Below are 10,864 nucleotides of genomic sequence, written 5' to 3' on the forward strand. Positions count from 1 at the left end.
GCCTCCCCTGGTCTGGCAAAGTCTCTCGTTTGGCACTGGTCAGGTCCTGAGGGTGTGAGACTGGAGAAGTTTCATCTTTACTACAATCTTACTGGGAACAGTTGAGGTTTTTCTGTTGCTTGAGTAAATACTAGATTTGGGATAAGATTTTCAGAAGTGCCTACAGCACACAGAAGCATAAATCCAAATTAAAATAATACATGTTCTCCTATATACTGGTTTTTTTTTGGTTTTTTTTTTTAAATTTCATCCTCATTTCTTAGAAAATGTGCGGTATCTATAGTTTTTAATTGTTAAATTAAATCACTTTTTTTTTACCTAGATTGTTCCTTAAGCATTCTGCTGAACTTGTATATATGCTGGACAGTAAGCATGTGTCAGTAGTTCTACAAGGTAATATAATTGTATCGCATGTTGTAATTGTTATGATAGATAGGCTGGCATGTGAAAGCATGACTTCTGATCACAGATCAAACTATATTTGTGATCTGTATACTTTACTGAAGTGTTGAGAGGCAGTGATTTAAAATATTTTTGTTTAATAAAACTCCCTGCCTATCATTATGCATGTGGACTGTAACAGTAGCATGTTGTGATATCTCCCCCCCCCACCCAAACACACACTTTTTTCTGATAATGAATATCTGATGTGAACAAAACTGTACACCAGGGTGGCCAACCACTTAGGGATGAAGAGCCACAGATAGGGATGAAGAGCTACAGATAGATAGAATGCAAAGAGCCATGTATTATGGATGTATTTTATCAATCCATCTAGGTATCTATCTAGATAGAGTAAAAATAAATATATAACGTGGCTCAATGCCCTCCCGCTTCCCCCCCTCCGCCCCGCTGAGCCAAGCACTCCCTGCTCTCACCCAATCCACCCCCAGCACCCTGCTCTAACCTAATCCCCCATCCGTCCCCCAGAGCCAGGTACCCCAGCCTCCCTGCTCTAACTCAGTGAGTTCCTTCCTCCCCCCCACTTTCAGTGCTAGTGACTCACTAGAGCCGCTGCCACAGTGATCTTTTCCCACCAAGCGATGGGGTGCATGCACAGAGTGGTGGACGGCACTCCCAGCACGCAGCTCTGAGGAGCTGCATTTAATGGCTTAAAAAGTTGCATGCAGCTTGAGACCTGCAGGTCGGCCATCGCTACAGTAGACCGATGAGTTTGTAGAGCAGAATGTTTCTCAACTGTGGCCATGTTTTCTAATCAACTGTGAGGCTGTCTTGATCATTCTCCCAATCACGTACACTTCTAAATGTTACTCGTGTTTGGCAGTGTTGATTAGTTGTCTCTGAAATGCCATCTGGAGGAATTTTGGTACTCCGTACCAGTTCAGAGTACCTCCAGGCTGGAAGGAGAGTTTTTAAAGCTCTCCACTAATTTGGGCTTCTTCCATTCCAGCCTCTTGTAAATGGTAGGCAACCATTATTTTGGACAAACACTTAGCCGGTTAGTCTTAAGGAAGTGTTATTCACATATCACTACTGGCGACAGTTGTTGTGAATCTTAACTACAATGTGAAACTCACTAAGATAAAGTTTCTGACTACACTGAAAGATGGAAGTCTCAGGATAATATATTTTGAAATTTACTTGAAGAACACTAAACCAAATTGCCAGTTTCTGCCTTCTGGCCTCTTTAATTATGTATACATATATATTAAAATGTTTTTCCTGTTTGCCATAGAGGAAGAAGGACGGGACCTGAGCTGTTTTGTAGCCTCCCTCATTCAAGTAATGTTGGATCCCTATTTTCGGACAATTGTTGGATTTCAGAGCCTAATACAGAAGGAATGGGTCATGGCAGGATATCAGTTTCTGGATAGGTGTAACCACTTGAAAAGAGCTGACAAAGAGGTAACTGTTGTATTGATACCTAAGCAATATGCATTAAGTGAAGTGACTTGACCCCATAAGCTAATGTCTCAAATCCTAATGTGAATGTTTTTAGTACCTTCTAAAGACAGGAAGCTAATATATTAATAAAGTCATTGATCAGATGATGAGTCTCCTTGTTATCCTCAACAGTCATATAAGAATCATTGTAATTGTTGATATTGATGTTGCAGTTGTGTTGTTATAAGCCTTGTCAAGTCTATACTTATCCCATATTTTACAATATTTAATCCATTGGGGCCTAACACTTTGACCCAGTGAGCATATTGGGAGTCCTTTTTCATCAGCCTCTGTTCATTTCCTCAAACCCTCCCCCATCTTTTTTTTTAAAAAAAAAAGGCAGCCTGACCAGTATGTGGTTCCTGCTACAGTTACCATAATCCTCTTCTGGTAGAGAAGTGTGTGAAGCAAACTGTATAGTCTGTTACACATTCTTCAAACTGCAATCTGTGGCGCATTTGGTGGTGGTTCACAAATTGGTGATGGCAGCATGGTACCTGGCTCTAGTGGTTTTCACGTGCTTTTTTACAGTGTTCCAGGCTTTTCACTGCCAAGAAGAGACTGTTTGCCTGTAAAAGCACATGGCAACAAAGAGGAGCCAGCTGAACAGTGTGTTTTGGGTGGTACTTAGGTAAAAGGAAAACACCCTCAGGGATTGAAGTCACCAGTAGCAATACCAGAGTTGCCAAGCACCAGAAGCAAAGAACTTGTCTAGGAGCAAAGGAAATAAGGCAGCCAAGTTAGAAGACAACCCAGCCTCAGGAAAACATGGAAAATGGGAGAGAGGAGCAGATCAGATTCAGATGTTGTAAAAATAAAGAACAGAAAGACACCACAGTTAACTTCTTTCCAGATACTCATTCCATTGTAGACAGAAAACATTGTTTTCCCCATGCTTTGTCATGCATGGAATTGCTGTATGTGGCACAAGGATGTTTTGTAGTTATGATCCACTGAGATGTTCTGAGGTGATTCTAGGTTCATCCTGTGGGAAAAAAGTTAGGAAATGTTCTAACAATGTTTGAACTAACTTTTTTTCCTTTCAGAAGTGAACAAATATGTACAAATACCTGTGGGAATTTCCTGTCCACCTTAATAGGGAGATCCAGCGAATATTTTTCTTTCTATAATATATTTTGGCCTCGAAGTTTTTAATTGAAATTAACATTTTTGTGACATAGAATCAGTAATTTTAATGCCAAAAGGGGCCATTTACAACCATCTAGTTCACTTCTTGAATAGTAAAGGCCATGTGATTTTAACAGGTGGTTCCTTCATTGAGTCCATAGCCCCTATACCAAGTCAGAATAGAAAAAACGGGTGGATTTTAGGTAGCTTAAACTACTCCAGAAATACTGAACCTCACCCTAATTATCTGCGACCCAAACAATTATTACAAAGGTTTGGAGTGGCTGTTGTGAGCAAAGTCTAGTATCACTTTATGGCTGTAGAACACATTCTAAAATTAAGAAGAGACCAACAAACTTCTCTTCCTCTGTAGTTTAGCAAAGATCATTTATTTTGTTTGCTGGGCAAAAAATGTACTTTAAGCTAAAGTTAAACTGAAATGCCGTAAAATAGATACAGTGATTCTAAATATGGCTGGAAAGGGGCCTCCCTTTTCCAATCACTATAATTTACAGGTCACAGCCTTCTTGTGGTTTTGTCACAGAGAGATTTTCTGATTGTACCAGTAGCAATTTAAATCCATGTTTGAAAGAAAACACACACTGAAGGTTTCAAAATATTTCCTTCCCGTTCCCTCCCCCCAGCTCAGAATTTGGAATTTGTTTAATTCTGGAGATGTTGATGCTGAAACGTCCTTGTACAATGTACATTTACTGAGAAGCACATGAAATTAATTTGTTCTGTCATTTTACATTACTATGGTTTCCTGAGTTGTCCAGTTGATATAATCACACATTCTATCATGAGAAGGAAAATGCTAACCTTGCGTATTGAGTATTTGTGTTATAAATCCTATGGTTTTTTTGTTTGATTTGCTACAAACATCTCTTCCATTTGAGGAGCATACTATCATTTTGGTTAAGTACTCGAGAGGATGTTGAGGGTAAGTTGGAAAGATTTTGGCAAAGAGTGTTACTGCTAATTCTATATGTCCATTTATTTTCAAGTGCCCCTTGTTCTTGATGTTTCTGGACTCAGTTTGGCAACTGCTAGAGCAATATCCATCAGCCTTTGAATTTTCTGAAACATATCTGACAATACTGTATGATAGCACATGGATTTCGTTGTTCGGCACCTTCCTTTTCAACTGTCCTCACCAGCGAGTAAAGCAGAGCACTGTGAGTATGAAGAGGTATTACCTTTAAAATAATTGACCTTAGGCATCCCTCCGCCCTTTTTTAAAATCTAAATTGACTTGCATTCATTTGCTTTTGCAAAATGTCATCATTACAACATGAGCTTTTAAGAGAAACAGAGCAAAATGCTCAATGCAAAATGTGTGTTCATCAGATCATTTCTGCAGTGCTTTGCACATATACTGGAACAGACCTATGGAGTGGGGTGAACACTATTTGCCTTCTTTCTATAAAAGCATTGTTATTAGCAAGTACTCTCTCTTGGTTTTGTCATTTATACTCCCTTAAGAAACCTGCAACATTGTATTTTTGCAGTGGGCTTATTTTGCAGCTTCCTTTCATCTGCCTGATAGACAGTGACTTGCATGGTATCTAAAGGTACAAGCTTACTTGGAAATCTCTTATGACATGGTCACATAATTATTCAAAAATATCCAGTGATGGCTTTATAAAGAGAATGCTAAACGTCTGAGTAATAGTGATCAAGTACCGTTCATACAGAGAGAATAGTAGTGCTTAAACCTAGAAAAGGCCAATGGTAGAAATCATCTAAAAAAATCCTAACCTTCAAAGAAAGCTCACACAAAAAAGAATTATTTGCATACAGTGTATACCGGATAAAGAACAGTTTGTCACATGCATCTCCAAAGATCAGACAAAAAGTCTGAGATCTAAATGTTTCTCAGATAATTCTTCTGCAATCATTACTATGCCTAAAAGAATCCAGGATTCTTAGAACAGTGCAAATAGTCTCTAATATACACCAACATGCGCAAAAACATCTTTAAATTGTAATTAAGATTGTAAATACTTAGTGTTATATCTATGATTCCCTCTCCCACCATTGTTTTCTCAAACACATAAGCATAGAAATACATTTACAAGTTTATTTTTAAAAACCAAATAAATGTTTAAAATACACACACATGTGGTTATCATCAACAAAACATTAGCTCTGCCTGTGCATTACCACCCATTGAACAAAAACCAGGGTTTGCCTCTGTCCTCCAGCTGTGGTCACATAGGTTGCCCTGTGCACTCTGACCTACAGCCAGTATGCTGTAAGTCATGTTCCCCATCTCAGACTGCATGCAATAACTGTAAAGTTTTGTATGATCAGATTTGTAAATAATTTAATACATCTGACTATTCCTTCTTGCAGGAATTCGCTATAAGCAAAAATATCCAGTTGGGTGATGAAAAAGGCCTAAAATTTCCTTCTGTTTGGGACTGGTCTCTTCAGTTTACAGCGAGGGATCGCATGCTCTTTCACAATCCCTGGTATATTGGAAAGAGTGCACCATGTGTACAAAATGGATCAGTCAAAACCTTTAAACGAACAAAGGTAATAATGAAAATACCCTGAAATCAAATGCTTATTAATGGACTTCTCTTTTCACTAGCTTTGTTACAATGTTACTATTGCATGAGGCCCCAGCCTATAGATGAGGCATTAAAAATTAATTTCTCTGAGGTACAGCCCTCTAGTATTGGGCCATATGGCTTCCAGTGCATTCTCCGGTATGCTTGGGTTTATTGCAAACACAAGAGACACATACTGTATCACATCAGCTGTGGTGTGATGGAAATGTGCTTTGGATTAACAGTTTTCCATATTGTTTCGTAGATCCTTAAACTACTCGTTTGTTTCCACTGTTTAATGTTGTTGAATTCAGTTGCAACTGTTTGGTCAAATTAATTGCTGTGCAAGCCACAGTGACTGAACTTACAACTTTAAAATGGCAATAAAAGGTTGTCTCATTTAGTTACTCCTTAGTCCCACAGACGAAACACCGCCAGCAGCGGCAGATTAAATTGAGGAAAATTAACTATGTTTATTTCATATTTTTCTTTAGAAAAACTACAGCTCAACACTGAGAGGAATTCCCCCCTCATTAAAGAATGGGATCATCAATGAGCAAGAGTTTCTTCCAAGAAGAAATTCATTGATACTAAAATTGAAACCAGACTTTCTTCAGCAGATAGATAGCCAGACAAATAGCATGGAGCAGTATTTCAGAGATTGGTATTCAAAGCCTGTTGATTTGCATGGTGTAATTCTACCCCGTCTGTCTGGGACACACATAAAACTATGGAAACTTTGCTACTTCCGCTGGGTTCCTGAGGCCCAAATTAATAATGGTGGCTTCATCACTGCCTTCCATAAAATCTCTGTGCTGACAGACCAAGTAGACATGCTAAACAAGAGTCTTCGGCACTACAAAAGCAGTTCTGCTTTGCAAGCTAACTGTTCAGAACTAGATCAAAGCAGGATGTACTTCAGAGCAAATGATTTAAACGACACGGCTGGGACCCCAGATTTTCTCTCTTCCTCATTCCCGTTTTCTCCAATAGGGAACCTATGCAGACGGAGCATTTTGGGAACACCTTTAAGTAAATTTTTAAGTGGTGCCAAAATCTGGCTGTCCACTGAGACACTTGCAAATGAGGACTAAGATATTGTGATGCTTAAACTTTTTTTTTTTTTTGTGGGGGGGGGGGGAGGGAATCGCTGACCATTGTGTCTTCTCTAAGTTAACACTGCTAACTGCGGCATCTGCAGCTGTAATAATTTTATTTACAAATATTACATAAGTTTTTGCACAAATATTTAAAATCAAAGCAAATCATGCTTCAAATCGCACAATTTTGTTTTCGGTAGTTGTCATGTAAAAGTCTTGTCTGGTTTCTGACCATTTCTTCTGTGTTTTATCAGTCTGGCTCATTATGTAAGATACAGCAGTTTCACTCACTAATGTAAAGGTTCTATGTGGTAACTAATCACGTTTTTTATTTTGTTCGCAGTGTCTGTTTTCCAACTATTCACAGAAGCTAATATTGTGTTAACACAGATTAGCAAATCACCTTGCTGAAAACACATTTAGCATTACTGTAAACACACTGACTGGCAATTACAGAAGTCTGGAGCAAACTACTTTGTCGCAGTAAGGTTGAGTAAGGACACAGTTATATGCTTGCATACTGTCTTTCTGTGACTGGGTTTACATATTTGATGTTGTGTTGGTTCAGTGTGTATCTGTTCGCCCCCCCCCAATTATTCATTAGATAAACTATTCACGTCTTTGTTCAGTGTCATAAGCTTGCCTTTAGTTCATAGGAACTGACTTCAGGACAATATGCACTGTTAACCTTAAAATGTTCACTGTAGATATTATTATTGTAGAATTAGAAGTGCCTTTAACTGGAATGAAGTATTGGTAAGTCAATTGCACCATAAAATGCAATTTTTTTCCCAATAGATTAATGAACTACCCACTAACATAGGCATTGTTTCCAAAAGCAGAATATGGAAGTTAACTCTGGAAATCACCAAAAAGCCAATTTAATTTAGCCTTCTGAGCAGCAAAAATCTTAAATAACAACAATATGCAAATTAGCAGGGAAGTTCTGTCTAGCCCAAAACAAGACTGATTTCCTGTCAGTCCCAGAAAATAAAGAATCTTATTTTCTCACTCTTAAAGCTACTTGAGGTTTCTTATGTGTCCATTTACAGGAGTGGCGGAAGTGCTGGAGAAGTCCAATGTGTAACATGTAATTAGTTGCTTTTTCCCCTTGACACAACTACAGCACAAAGGATGTATTTCTTTGGCTTCCTCACTCCAGCCTTTAAATAAAAAAGTGTGCTTTTTCCTTTTTGTTGTTTTGTTTTTCAATTTTAAAGATAAAGCAGATTGGAAAATAAGAAAAGTTTTACCAAACAAAATTTAAAAGGAAAAATCACATAGTTTTACAGCACGAAGGAGCTGGTTAGGAATTCCCCTCCCCCAGCTCTGTTTGTAGAAACTTTACTTGAAGCTGAGCAGGGCACTTCCGTTAATGTGCCACAATATTATAGGGTATTTTTATTTTGTTGGATAAAGGCCTGGATCCTGCCAAGTCTTCCTCAAAATAGCCAAGTTATAGTAGAATACAGTAACCCCCCAATATGCGCGACTTTGACTTGCACTTAACTTGCATTAATGTGAGTTAAGGCCAAGTCAAAATTGTGGGGTTCCTGGGGGAAGAGGAGGGCAGCTGGGGAAAGCCAGAGGATGGACAGCGTCATGGTGGCATGGCGGCTTCTCAGCTTCCCCCAGTTGGGAGAAGCTGCATGTGCCTTCCCAGAGTGGCGGACAGCTGGGAAGCTAACAAGCACACCAGCCCTGCTCAGTTTCCTGGCTCCCACCAGTATAGGGGAGGCCAGGAGACAGTCTGCAGCCTGGTTCCCATCTCCCTGCCACTCTGGGAGCCAGGAAACTGACCAGGGCTGGTGCCCTCTTCAGGTTCCTGGCTTCCCCGAGTTGTGTGGTAAATTTGACTTACACCTGGGGTTGCGAGAACAACCCCTGAATAATTTGGGGGTCTATTGTAAGTAAAACTTACTCAGAGGCATTTGTTTAACTTGGGAAAAGCTTTCCCAGATCTGATACTTGACATACAAGCCTGCTAGCTGTGTGCTAATCTTTGGTACCATGTTTTAAAATTAATAAACCACTTTTGACAGTTTTTTATGGTCTAAGCAGTAAAATAGATTTCCTGAAACAATTAATACTTATAGGTATCAATTTTAGAATTACCAAAGCTGGGTGAGTAAATTACTTTAATCAGATAAATATGTGAGGGAAGTAATGTTAATATGTGAGGTGTTTATTTGAAGAAGGGGTACAAGTACTACTTGTGTAAGGATTTCTAGTTTGTATTTTTAGTTTATACCCTCATCTGTATTTTACATGCTGTTCTTATTTATAAATACCTATGCCTTAAAAAAACAAACAAAAAACTGCCTAAATATCTGTTTACCAAACAGAAGAGTTTTCAGAATTTGAGGGCTAAGCCAGCACAAGTGGTGTTATGCTAGTTAGTGGTTTCTGTGTTACTCTTAAAAATCTACTTTTGTTACATCTGCAGAGCCTGATCCTGAGTACTAATTACTCTTAGGTATTTGTTTTAGCCTATTTAAATAGTTTAAAACTTTAATGTACAGGTGAAAGGCTACTCCTAATGATGTATAGTTCACGACGCGCCCAGCTCTATAAACTGTTACATCCGTTTCTCACTATAAAAAGCTGCCTTACTGATGACTGCTCTGAAGTTACCTAATGGCCTTTACTTCTTGCAAGTAGCTCTGAGCACTGAGTACATATCTGTAGCTATTGTCCCTAACACACAAGCTCACAGTCTTTTACTCTTGTTGGCAATTTATAAAATTAGGTACTACTACTATCATTAGTGTGTTATAAGAATAGAAAGAACTATAAACAAGCTTATTTTTATATTGTTTGTTTTCTAACCACATGCACTGCTTTGGTTGATAATAGGCTGTTTTATCATGATTATTTTACTAGATTGAAAACAATATTCAGAACATACCTAGTGAGAGATGAAATACTGGTTGACGTGGTCAAAGTACAACTCTAATGCCTTTAGCTACTGCGGAGTGGAGGTCATGGTGTTATCAGAAGTCATGGTAGTGCCATTTTATTCAGATTTACTGCCATTTACCAAAGAAATGCCTACAATTTAGAAACCTACTGAAGTGTGTGTGTATTTTTTTAAAATATGCAGCTAAAATACCACTCTAATATTAAACCACCTTTGTGCTTTCGGTGATGTGCATAATAGGATCAAAGGTTTTGGCTGTAATCTCAGATGGAAAGATATATTGCCCCCCCCCCCCCCCCCAAAAAAAAAAAAAACAAAAACAAAAACCCTAACTTTATATAATTAAAGGATAGAACATCAATCTACATATTTTTAAAAAATGAACAACTTTTCCTGAACTCCCTTTAGGCAATAGATTGTTAATGGTATTGCTGTAGTAGGTTATAGAGAGTTCACTGTTTTAACAAACTAAAACCTTTGTTCCTAATTATCATGATGACTTTACTGAATAAAGAAGAATTGCCAGGAAGACTACAAACCCTGGCATTGAGGTTGTGAATGTGAAGTAAACTAGACTGTTAATAAAAAGTCATGCCTTTCTACTGTAATTCTCAGTTTTTTCTGATCTAAGAAAATAAAAATGGCAGAGGGGTAGAAAAACCTCCAGAAAGATTACAAATTGGTATTTGTTCCATGTAGACCTGTTACTTTTTTTGCTTGCCAAATTTTGTTTCCTGATTTGGAGAAAGTTGTATCATTTTCAAACTCAAATAACCCACTTGGAACCTGTCTCTACAGCTAATCAGAGTTTTGATCTTGAGGAATAAGAAATGTGTTTTGTGGATTCTGTTTTGCCTTGTACAAAAAGTGATTTGTGGCTTCCCTATGCTTATCACAGAAAACACGTGCCTTAAGTACTGATGTACTATAAAGCTATCCAACAAGCTGCAAGTTTGATTCAGTATTAGATATGTGAATAACCAGTGTTCCCTATAAGCTGAGCATTGGGGTGGCCTCCCAGGAGAGATTCAGATGCCACCCAGCATCCACTTTAGGCAGCATGTTTCTGGTGGAGGTGCACATAATTTATTCCACCCAGGGATGGATAAAAATTAGAGGGCACACTGGTGGGTACTACAGCACTTCCTATTATACAGCGTAAGTACCAACACTATCCTCAAAAAGTGTCAAATCATACACTAACTGATGTTAATCATTTACATCTCCTTTTTTCTTACTCCTACACAGCCCCC

General features: G+C 38.4%; 1 protein-coding gene across 2 annotated transcripts in view; it reads left to right on the forward strand.

Moving 5' to 3' along the window:
- The window catches only part of MTMR10 (myotubularin related protein 10), a 70,722-nt gene extending 60,812 nt beyond the window's left edge, over nt 1–9,910 (forward strand). For both annotated transcript variants that reach the window (XM_075006397.1, XM_075006398.1), the window contains 5 exons: nt 323–393; nt 1,697–1,866; nt 4,041–4,211; nt 5,392–5,574; nt 6,086–9,910. In XM_075006397.1, the coding sequence (XP_074862498.1) occupies nt 323–393; nt 1,697–1,866; nt 4,041–4,211; nt 5,392–5,574; nt 6,086–6,685 (1,195 nt within the window). In that variant the 3' untranslated portion in view covers nt 6,686–9,910. The remainder of the gene's footprint in view (nt 1–322; nt 394–1,696; nt 1,867–4,040; nt 4,212–5,391; nt 5,575–6,085) is intronic.
- Nucleotides 9,911–10,864: the final 954 nt, after the last annotated feature.

Source organism: Carettochelys insculpta, chromosome 12 (assembly GCF_033958435.1).
Source record: "Carettochelys insculpta isolate YL-2023 chromosome 12, ASM3395843v1, whole genome shotgun sequence".
Taxonomy (NCBI): domain Eukaryota; kingdom Metazoa; phylum Chordata; order Testudines; family Carettochelyidae; genus Carettochelys; species Carettochelys insculpta.